The sequence below is a fragment of the Zeus faber genome (genome assembly GCF_960531495.2).
Source record: "Zeus faber genome assembly, chromosome: 20".
NCBI classification, from domain to species: domain Eukaryota; kingdom Metazoa; phylum Chordata; class Actinopteri; order Zeiformes; family Zeidae; genus Zeus; species Zeus faber.
Genome location: NC_137207.1, coordinates 15,602,842 through 15,614,916, shown reverse-complemented (window position 1 = coordinate 15,614,916; position 12,075 = coordinate 15,602,842). Strand labels below are relative to the sequence as shown.

Genomic DNA, 12,075 nt, shown 5'->3' with positions numbered 1-12,075 from the left:
TAATAGTTATTCTTAATAAAACCGTATTTTATTATCAAGTCCCAACGAGATCAGAATCTCTTTTGCAAGCGTATAATTATGTATAATAATGTATAGTTATAGACAAACACAATTTACAAGTCAAAGAATAACAGATGGACACCAGATTAAGATAAAAAGAACATAGGAAAAAAAATACATACCTATATGTATATATATATACTTTATATATGTATACGCAGAATACATTTGGTACTTAATGACATGACATCCAGGCTCCCACGGGTGCTGAGACGGTGTCACATGGTGCCGCACCTGCTGAAGGTGCTAACGAGCAACAGGTGTGCGGCTCAGATATTAGAGGTGCTGCTGCCTTAAGCTGCTTTGCCCGCCGCCTCTGGAGTCCTGTGCTAATCTGGTGTTCTACCGCGCAGGTGATATTTCAAGTCTATTTCGTCTCGCAGGAGATACCGTGAGGTAGAACCCGAACGATTCTCGCTCTGTGTGTTTTTAATGTTCGGGCCCGGGTGTGGAGCGTCCATTCCATTCATTCGCTTTCTGGACGTACACAAGCTATGATGACTTAAGACAAGGGTTAATTGGTCTCCCGAGGGCAATTCAGGCGGTATGGCAGCAAAAAGCAAAAAAAAAAAAAACAACAAAAAAACGTGCGGTTGAGAGAGATGAGATATAAATTTAAAATTTGAAAAAAATAACACATACTGTATGTGCACATCCATAAACATAAGCTCACAAAAAGTAGTGCTATGCTAATTGGTAGCATACAATGACTGTGGTAGTCAAAAGTGGCATACAGTAATTGAGAAAAATATATTGCACACGACTACTAGTTTTAGTGAATGAAACGTTATCGTCTGTGTATTTATGGGCCTGGACCTTTTCACCCAGTTACTAACCCTAGTGTCTTGTTTCTGTTTACTAGTTGTGGAATTTAGAAGAAATGTGCCACTGATATGGTATGGGTTGATATGGTCAATTGAATCTATTGAAATAAAAGCTTATTTAATTGGTCACCAAATAAGTTTTCATAAATTGACACTGCCACATATTTCCCATATGTTTAAGGTATCGTAACGATGTCTGTAAGCAGCGCTGACCGCTCGAAAATGCTTCCAATGTTAAGTCGCTTGCACAATACGCTGCCTAAGACAACTCCATAGATCCTGGCTAGATTAGACGTCGGTACACACGCTGTTTTATCAGTGGAAGTGATGGTGGCCAAGGTTCAAAGGTTCCACACTCGGTTTATATGTGACGTTGACGTTGGGTTTGGATCTCCCCGCAGAGCAGCGACGGAGGATCTCTTCTGCACACGCCACACGCGCACACACACTCTCTCTCTGAGGGCAGACGGACGACGGTAAGGACCGGTGTGACCGGAGACGGGTAGGAAGCCCAGCGTGACCCTTTGTGTGATGAACGTTGTGTGCGTGGTGAAGCAAGATGGCAAGCCATTTTTGTTTATTAGCTTTTTTTTTTTTTTTTACATTTGACAATTGCATGTAAAGAGCAATGGCAGGAATGACACCTGACCGTAGATGTTAAAATGGCATTTCCTATTTGAGTTTAATCTCTGAATACCAACTGATGTTAGACATTTGAAGATGATCCTCGGGCTCTTGGAATGTCTCTGTCAATGGGTACCCAGGAAAATGTAATCTGAATGTACCAGAACTACGTGACCTTGAGCAATTCAGCGTTGACAATCGATGTGAAGGTTCGATAAGGGGACCGAGGAGGTTCGCCTAATTTGATAAATCGCATGCAATAAACACCGACAGCAGAGAGAGGCGCGACGTATTCTCCTAAACCGCTTCCCCCTCCGTGTCTGCCTAAACTGTCAGCTCTTGTGCCTTAACCATCGCCACGTTAAACATCTCGCCGGGAGGGTAAGGTCTACCTTGATTTAATTAAGATAATTGTTGCCCAACCCGCGTTGACTTTGACCACGTCGGTAATCGCAGAGTCATTTAATGAGCTGTGCGCCGAAGTGCACTGTAAAAACAACGATGGCTTCTCGAACATTCGGCGCGTCCATCAGTCTTGCCTCTCAGCGTTTATTGTTGATAATATCAGAACTCCCCTGAAGGAGTTCACTGTCCCCCCCCCCCCCTGTCCCCACCAAACAGGCTTTGCAGCATGGACTTCCTTTTCCAGTTGCTGTTCTCCCCTCTTCCGACCCCGGCCGTCATCTCCCTGTTCGCGCTGGCGGCTGCCACCCTGTTCTACCTTAACACAAGGCCGGCGCCGCTCCGCTCCCCCGCCGACCTTAACTGCCAAACGCTGGGAATCCAGGTAGGGAGCTACGCGCCGACTTGCCACCGTTCCGCGTGCCCTCGACTTCCTCGCCGCGCCTCTTGCAGATACACAATATACAGGTATTTCCGAAAGTGGTGTCGAAATGCTGCTGTCTGCCATGCACAGGATGGCGCAAGGAAGAGCGCGTTGCTAGAGGACAACAACAACCTGATATCCTATTACTACGACGATGGCAAGACACTCTATGAGGTTTTCCAGAGGGGGCTGAGAGTTTCAGGTGAGAAAATTGTCAGCTTTCACAACAGGGAGCTGCGATCAATTTTCACACTAGTTCAGCTGCGTTAGTGTGCAGTTAACCATCTTAATAAATGTCCTCCAACCCCTTGCGCACCAATTGAGCATGAATTTCTGCAATTTTAAGTTTTACATATAATTTGGGATTGTGATTTTTTTTTTTTTTTTCTTTTTTTTTTTTTTTTTTTTAAGATTAGATTCAACTAATTGTCATTGCACAGAGTACAAGTACTGAGGCAACGAGATGCACTTCTCTGCATTTTACCAGTCCAATTAACTGACGTACTGTATCTGAGAGCAGTGGCCTGCCATATAGCGGCGCCCGGGGAACAGCTATGGGGTTTAAGTGTCTTACTCAAGGACACTTCAGCACGCTACCAGGAGGAGCCAGGGATCGAACCTTCCAATTACTAGACGACTTACTCTACCTCCTGAGCCGCTGCCCCTTATGTCTACTAGCATTAGGGTTGGGTTAGATAGCGTGAAATTTATTACAGGGAACTTGATTTGTGATTATAGCCACTACAACCTTTTTAAGTGCCTCAGAAGCAATGGCATTTAAAGTTTCCCCCACTAAACAATACAGATATTCCTATGCTGTAAATACCCCCCCCCCAAGTTTAAAAAACAAAAAACAAAAACAAAAAAAAAAAAAACACTTTCAAAAGACAGATGAAATGTAAGAGTTCTACTAGTGTTATCAGCTATTCAACTCCAGTTTCTGATTTGCAGGTAATGGACCTTGCTTGGGTTACAGAAAACCAGACAGGCCATACCAGTGGCTGAAGTACAAACAGGTACATGCAAATATTAGGCCATTGTTGCCTGAAATTCAACATGACAAAAGGTAGAGTGTAAGGTGTTCTATTCCAACTAGCCTTTTGTCCTTACTGTTGCCCTCCACAAAGGTTTCTGACAGGGCTGAGTACCTGGGGTCAGGGCTGCTTCACAGGGGTTTGAAGGCCAATCAAGATACCTTCATTGGTATCTTTGCACAGAATAGACCTGAGGTGAGTTGCATATGTTTTTTTTTTTTTTTTTTGTTTGTTTTGTGTTGAGTGTAGCACTGCAAGTAGGCTAAAAGTAGGAATAGATCGAGAAAAAAGGCCATCAGTTAGTTTCATACAAAAAATGCTGTCCTGTCAAATGCCAGTATTCTCTTAATGAATATGTTTAATGCCGTCTTTAATCACTGCTTCCGTTTCATTGATCCTTCACAGTGGATTATTGGTGAATTAGCCTGCTACACCTACTCCATGGTAGCGGTTCCCCTGTACGACACCCTGGGTCCAGAGGCTCTTGTGTTTATTATCGACAGAGGTAATTCGAGCCTCCCTGTTCTTCTAACTAACTACACATAATTAATACGGTTGATTATGAGGCCAGTTCTAAGTACAATATTCCCCGGGGTGAACGGTCTACTCTATAGTACCGACACTAATCCTTTCACTCTCATGTCAACATTTTTTGACCTTCATTCTCACTTTGATTTCCTGATCAACTAATTCCACAGGTTGTGGGCGGTACACTATGAGTGGGTGGTATCTCTATCATTCACCTCGCATTAGAACCTAAAACAAACTTTCGCTAAGAGTTAGACCAATAAGATGAAAAATGCATTTGCAATGCAATCAACATACATGACTCTCATACTGCGGGTATCATACATGCAAAGCCTCAGGTATTCATATATGAATACCTACAAGAGGGCATACAGCCTAAAAGAGAGCATGTTGGGAATTTGTTATTGAGACAGCCAAGCTGGGTTGACCAAAATATGACAGAAAAGAGATGAGACTTTTTACATCACAATTTCACAGCTGGTAAATTATACCAGCTGTGTAATCAGTGCCTCTTGTGTCTGACTTGCAGCTGAGATCTCCACCGTGCTTTGCGACAAACAAAACAAAGCGGAGATGCTGCTGAAGAACAGGGAGAGCGGGCAGACCCCAGGGCTCAAGACAATCATCATCATGGACTCCTTTGAGCTTGAGCTGGTCGAGCGAGGGGCAGCTTGTGGCTTGGAGATCTTGTCCCTGCAGAATGTGGAGGTAATCCAATGTAAACAAGCAATTGGCTGTTAAACGGTGTGTGTGTGTGTGTGTGTGCTGCTGGTTTACATAGTTTATTTGTTTTCCAAAATTAGCAAACACCATCACATCTAAAATGTATAACTTTCCTTTAGGATTTGGGGAAAACCAACCTGCAGAAGCCAGTTGTAAGTGTAATGTTGTGGCTCCTCTCTGCATATTCTCCCCGTCGTCCTTAATATTTTTCAGACTTTTGTTGCTTCATTTTAATTGGCATCCCATTGTGTTGACACCATGTCCCCCCTCAGCCACCCAAGCCAGACGACCTCAGCATCATATGCTTCACAAGCGGTACAACCGGTGAGCTTTTCCTTCCCCATCGGATTTACGTAAATGGCTCTTTAAATTAAAAGGATGCATCTCCTTTATTCCTTTATTTGTTTCAACCCCTCCTCAGGAAACCCGAAGGGAGCGATGCTGACTCATGAGAATGTAGTCTCTGATGCTGCGGGCATAATCAAAAGCTTTGAGGTATACATGGCACCCCATGGCACATGTCCTTATGACGCCTTACAGTAGTCCTCCTAATGTCAAGGACATCAAAAATGTGCTATTACATGCTAGAATGAAGGACCCCCGTAACACTTTTTTTGTATCATTCCTTTTTCTGAGGGATTACTTGACTTTATTTTTTTGCAGACATCAGTTGCTCCAAATCCCAGTGATGTCAGCATTTCTTTCTTGCCTTTGGCACACATGTTCGAGAGGGTTGTCCAGGTAAGTCGCAAAAAAACATTGCTAAATCAATATACCTGATCGTTGTAATAAATGTTGCAATTTCCTTTTAAAATACTGTTTGTTTCCACTTCTTATATGAATACCACTTCACTGGTATTCCCACTCCTCAAACGCGCGCCTTGAGTAGAAGCCTTGGTCAGATGTACAGTAGGCAACCCAGTCAAATTAGTCTCACAATACATTCTGCATCTAAGGCGGAATTTGCCCCCAAAGACATATTTGAACTATCAAGGTAACGGTCAGGTTTTAGGGTCTTCTCAGCCAAATCAATACCTCCAATACCATGTCTCTGCCTTGGATAGACAGCAGCCCCGGAGACTTTCAATAACAAACTCCCATCCATGCAGAAGCATTTGGACTACATGAATTTCAGTTTTAATTTATAGAAGGCGGTTTGTTGAAGTTAGTGTCTTTTGTGGTTTTTCAGACAGTGATGTATGGCACGGGGGCCAAGGTGGGCTTCTTCCAAGGGGACATCCGACTTCTGCCGGATGACATGAAAGCCCTCAAGCCCACCATTTTCCCTGTGGTTCCAAGACTTCTCAACCGCGTTTACGACAAGGTAAGTCTCCAAAGGCCGGGGATATGAAACCTTGTAGATGCCTGACTTCATTTATTTAAAAGTATTAAACAACTCTTTGACAGGTTCAGAGTGGGGCCAAAACACCTTTTAAGAAGTTTCTGCTTAACTTTGCTGTGGAGAGAAAGTATGCTGAAGTGAGAGAAGGCGTTGTCCGGAACAACAGCATTTGGGACAAGCTAATCTTCCACAAAGTCCAGGTACCATTTCTCTCTAATAGCTTGTCTCCTTGTAGTATTGTTTGTTTCGTTTACTTTATTTTCAAACTTACTAAGCAAGTGAATCCAGGGTAACAAGGCTTCAGTCAAATAGAGAGAAGCTTATACATTTGTGCTTCAAACCTGTGTGTAGGAGTCCCTGGGGGGACGTGTGCGAGTGATGGTGACGGGAGCAGCACCCATTTCCCCATCTGTCCTCAACTTCCTCAGAGCTTCTCTTGGTTGCCAGGTACTTTTTCTTCTTCTTAAGGGATGTTGCTTCCTGTAAATCTATCAGTGCAGAGTCATTTAACCGTGAATAGTCAAGATGTGCGATATTTTTAATGAGTGCAAAAAAGCCAACAATGCAATCTTTGGGATTAATACATTTAAAAACCAATTCATTTTGCAGAAAAGGGCATGCAATACAATGGAAGATCTTTTAGAAATGATTAACCCTGCCCAAAATGAACTTCTCTGATAATCTGCTTTGGTGATTCATCCAGCTTTTAGCGGTCATGCCCCAAAGACAGTTGGAAGGTTGATTCCAGGACAAGATGAATCTTGTAACTTTTAAATGTGGTGCATTTGGCACTGACTAAGAGTTCCCAGGTTATGTATACAAGTCACTGAAGTTCAACTACCAACCAAACCCTATTTTAGAGAGCAGCTGTGCATGTTGTCCTTGGAGTAGCGATTGCGACAATGCTCTGCAGCTTGTACTGATTGCATCCCGTTGCCATAACAACCCAGTCACAGTGACCTAACTATTTCATTGGCGGCATCAGATCTTTGAGGCGTATGGCCAGACTGAATGCACTGCGGGCTGCACCTTCACAATGCCGGGAGATTCCACCTCTGGTATGTATGCTGATGTTTCATTCTTCAACCATGACTTGCCTCAAATGAACACTCTCTGGAACAGATGTTTGAACGTGACAGATTGTGTTCTCCAATTTAAGGTATTTCAGCATCTAGTACCTTATTGATTTTGTCTCCTACAGGACATGTTGGGGTTCCAGTGCCATGTAATGTGGTGAAGTTGGTGGATGTTGAGGAAATGAACTATTTTGCCTCTAACGGAGAAGGAGAGGTAATTGCTATTTTTGTTCTTAGCGGTCAGCTTTTTTCCCCTCAATTTTGTACATTCACACTTCTGTACATTGACACTTTGAATAAAAGTTAGTTTCTTCCTACATTACATTTTCCTAAACTTAATCATAACTACTAACCTTTGAATTAGGAGAACATGGATGACTTTAATGCCTTTCTTTCTCGTCCATGTCAGGTTTGCATCAAGGGTAAAAATGTGTTCAAAGGTTACCTGAAAGACCCAGCGAAGACCGCAGAGGCCTTGGATAAAGATGGATGGCTCCACACTGGGGACATTGGCAAATGGCTGCCAGTAAGAACCAATGGACAGCTGGCAGTGAAATAGCAAACATCCAATTCAAAGTGAACTTCAACTAATATCTTGATACAAAGTGGTGAAGGCAATGGATATAATGAAAACATCTCTTGGCTTTTAGAGTGGTGTGCTGAAGATTGTTGATCGAAAAAAGAATATTTTCAAGTTGGCTCAGGGAGAGTACATTGCTCCGGAGAAGATTGAGAACGTCTATGTACGCAGTGAACCTGTCTCTCAGGTGTTTGTGCACGGAGACAGTCTGCAGGTAAGTCCTCTGAATTTCGACGCGTGTATACATACATACATGCATGTGTGGTCGCTGAAACTGATCTCTCTGCCTCGCTCTAGTCCTGTCTGGTAGCCATTGTGGTGCCTGATCCTGAAGTCCTGCTAGGCTTTGCCCAGAAGCTTGGCCTTAAAGGATCACTGGAGGAACTCTGCAAGAACCTGGTAGGGATTTAGTCAGATCGTCTCTTAAAATCATTCATGCTTTTTGTTAAGCATATACCTTGTGGCTCTCAAAGTACTATAGTACTTATAGTACTTCTTCAAATGAGTGCCGTGGCCAAAGTTCACTCAGGACTTTATCTACACCGCGTTCCAAATGATGCAAATGATATTTTTCTCAGATTTTCCGTAATAGTCGATGCAAATGACAGTCAGTATAATTTAAGTCATCAACTGTTAGGGTATAATTTGAATGTTATTGAACAAACCTCCCACCTTCACAATTCTTGCATCCATTGAACTTGTGAGTTTTTGGAGAGTTTCTGCTTGAATTTCTTTGCAGGATGTCAGAATAGCCTCCCAGAGCTGCTGCTTTGATGCCAACTGCCTCCCACCCTCATAGATCTTTTGCTTGAGGATGCTCCAAAGGTTCTCAGTAGGGTTGAGGTCAGGGGAGGATGAGGGCCACACCATGAGTTTCTCTCCTTTTTATGCCCATAGCAGCCTCTGACACAGAGGTATTCTTTGCAGCATGAGATGGTGCATTGTCAGGCATGAAGATGATTTTGCTACGGAAGGCACGCTTCTTCTTTTCATACCATGGAAGAAAGTGGTCAGTCAGAAACTCTATATACTTTGCCGAGGTCATTTTCCACACCTTCAGGAACCCTATAGGGGCCTAGCAGCTCTCTCCCCATGATTCCAGCCCAAAACATGACTCTGCCACCTCCTTGCTGACGTGGCAGCCTTGTTGGGACATGGTGGCCATCCACCAACCATCCACTACTCCATCCATCTGGACCATCCAGGGTTGCACAGCAAATGAGTCATGTATTTCTGGGACCACTGCAACTGTTTCTGCTTGTGAGCATTGATTAGGGGTGGCCCAATAGGTTTATGCACAACTGCAAGCATCTGGAGGATCCTACACCTTGAGGTTCACGGGACTCAGAGGCACCAGCAGCTTCAAATACCTGTTTGCTGCTTTGTGATGGCATTTTAGCAGCTGCTCTCTTAATCCCATGAATTTGTCTTCCTCATTATGCCTTTATCTGCACCAACCTGTCTGTGCTCTGAATCAGCCACAAATCTCTTCACAGTACAATGATCACGCCTATGTTTTTGTGAAATATCTAATGTTTTCATACCTTGTCCAAGGCATTGCACTATTTGATGCTTTTCGGCAGCAGAGAGATCCTTTTTTCTTTCCCATATTGCTTGAAAGCTGTGGCCTGCTTAATAATGTGGAACGTCCTTAAGTAGTTTTCCTTTAATTGGGCTCACCTTGCAAACTAATTATCACAAGTGTCTGAGATTGATTTCAGTGATCCAAAGAGCCCTGAGACACAATAGCATCCATGAGTTTAATTGAAAAACAAAATTAAAGTTTTGACACTTAAATCCAATTTGCATCATTTGGAACGCGGTGAATATCATTTTGTAGTATTTGTGAAGGTGTTTTTTTGAATTGTACTTCTTGAAATGATGGCGGATTACTTCCCATGCAGGAAATCAAGAAGGCCATTATTTCTGACCTGACCAAGTTGGGAAGAGAGGCGGGACTCAAGTCCTTTGAGCAGGTGACTATGCGCTTAAACAAAACGCATGACAATGTTACCACCTTAATCTGCTAATACCGATGTAACTTGGCAAGTCATTCGATTTTCAAAACATTTGGGGCAACAAGGAGCATCATTTTAACAATCTCCTGTGCACTGAAACTGCTGTTAATCAGGTAAATCAAAGGGTTTGATACCAAAGCTTAAAAGGCAAGTTTAAAATCATGAATTCAAACTTTTGCTTGACTATGAAATTGCATGACCGCAAGATATATATATTTGTGGACATGCAGTGTGAAATATAAATATCAAATTGCTTTAATCTTTTCAGATTTAAATGTTCAGCTTATCTGCCTCCTTGCCATTAAAGGTCACTGAGGCTCTTCACACAATATCTAGAAGGACGTGTATACACTGATCAATAATTCATCGTCTACTTGTATCAACACACCAAATGTAACTAAGCTGCACCTCCATGTTCCGTCCTACAGGTGAAAGACGTGCACCTCCACCCAGAGCAGTTCACCATTGAGAACGGTCTGCTGACCCCGACGCTCAAGGCCAAGAGGGCCGAGCTGAAGACTCTCTTCCAGCCACAGATAGACACACTGTACGCCAACGTACAATAAGTTATAACCTGGCAAACCTTCACGCAACCAGCCGCTTCCCTTTTGGCTTCATCCCGTTTGATATTAAAGCTCCACTACTCTACCCCGATTTGTCTCTTTTGCAGTGTTTTTTTTTGGGGGGGGGACAAAGGAGTAGAATTACATTCTGATGCCTTGCTTACTGAAATATAGCAGTCTTTTTACACTCCCAAGTTCATAAAGTTTTGCTTTAAAGGCCACGTAGAAGCATTCATTCGGTGTCTAGTGAGGTGCTCTACTCTTTATTTCTTGCTTTATGATCTGGTATTATAAACTTGAAATTTAGTGCATTAAAAAAAAAACCCAACTTGTAATCTGGGCACATTCTACTGTGGACATGCACTCTTTTATTGTAAATGAAGAACTTCCTCTGAGAAAGGCTGTATAGCATGTCTAACCCTGACATAAACATAACCAGGAAGTGTAATTCTACAACCAGTTAGGAATTGTTCTCCAAATGTAGTCATGACACTGGAAGTTGTCATGACAATGTCATCTGAGTAAACACCACCCCCGTGTGGTGTTTACACATATGGCATGTACTAAAAAGCAAAAGTCCAAGATTTTGGAAACACAAAACGGCTTGAATTGTCCAAAATCGCTTGTTGATGCTTTTATTTTTTATTTTTTCTATCGCAGTCTAAGTCTTGTGAGTCTTACAGACTGCCATCTGATCTCCATATTTCAGGTTATCTTCAAAACAATATTTGTCTGTGGTTATCCACAGCCAACACCAGCAGGGATTGACGTCTGGTATGCTGGACAACTTATTTCAGGGGCAGTTATGGCTTCTCCTTTACGTCTATAATGCAAATGAAGAAATGTCCACTATACACCAAAATGCTTGATCATCCGAGCAATTTATAGAGACATCATATGTTTTTGTAATGTTACAATTATGTTAGGTAATTTACAATGTTATGGTTAAAAAAATAAATAAATAATGGCTGTTGCTACAAAGACCTGGTAATGGAGAAAGTGAAGTCTATTGTCCTGAATAAAACTATAAGGACAACTTTGCTATAGTATACACATTTATGGGTAAGTTGAATACTTCATGTGGAAGTTAACATTTTAAATCACTTTTTAGACTTATTTTCATAACTACTGATGTGTTTGTACTTCATCAGCTGTATTTCCAACAAAAAGAAATAGCGGGCAAGATTAAATAAAATCTTTGAATCTTTGCTAAATATAAAGCTTGACTACTTTTGGATCCTCATTGACAGGGTATTTTAGTTGTGCGTATTACGAAATGATTCCATAGTCGTAATTCGGAGAAGTGTTTTGTTAATGTATTGCCATAATTACCCCCTCTTCAGGAAATGATTAAGCTTGCTCGCTTGTACTTTGGCCTCCTAAGACCCAGGGCCGTGAGGGGAATTTTCATGCATGCAAGCGCGTGTTAAAGATCACACAAAAGATCACCCAAAAAAATGGTGCACGGTGCATTCACAGTCCTGCAATTTCAGCCCAATGTGAATTTATAGAAAAGGAGAAGCTCAATTTATTCACTGTGTCTCGGACAATTGTGGGGCAATGGCGATGGTGGGCGCTATAAACCAAATGAAATGTCGAGGACTACGTTCCGGCTCAGGAGGTGCCTATAATAAACTTCCATGGGGTTTAACTTGAAGTGGGGGGAAATCTCACAAAAAAAATAAATTCTAACCTCTATAGTCCTCTATAAATATATTCTTAACATATTTTGTGGGGGGGGAATGTAATCAATAAAAAAATTAAACATGGTACGTTGAAATAACGCACACACATTTTCTCTGTGGAACCCTGCAATTACTTCGATGACCCCTAGTGGGCCGCGGTCCGTAATTTGGGAACCCCCCCCCCCCCCCCCC

General features: G+C 42.4%; 1 protein-coding gene across 1 annotated transcript; it reads left to right on the top strand.

Moving 5' to 3' along the window:
* Nucleotides 1-2,139: 2,139 nt before the first annotated feature.
* Nucleotides 2,140-10,201, top strand: acsl5 (acyl-CoA synthetase long chain family member 5; the record flags this gene model as incomplete). Its single annotated transcript, XM_080021830.1, has 20 exons — nt 2,140-2,295; nt 2,425-2,536; nt 3,286-3,350; nt 3,462-3,563; nt 3,774-3,873; nt 4,426-4,604; nt 4,739-4,771; nt 4,892-4,943; nt 5,041-5,114; nt 5,283-5,360; nt 5,809-5,943; nt 6,027-6,161; nt 6,313-6,408; nt 6,947-7,019; nt 7,163-7,251; nt 7,447-7,563; nt 7,688-7,831; nt 7,915-8,016; nt 9,522-9,593; nt 10,064-10,201. 20 exons carry the CDS (start codon nt 2,140-2,142, stop codon nt 10,199-10,201), a joined length of 2,052 nt encoding a protein of 683 aa, XP_079877956.1.
* Between the last annotated feature and the right edge of the window lie 1,874 nt (nt 10,202-12,075).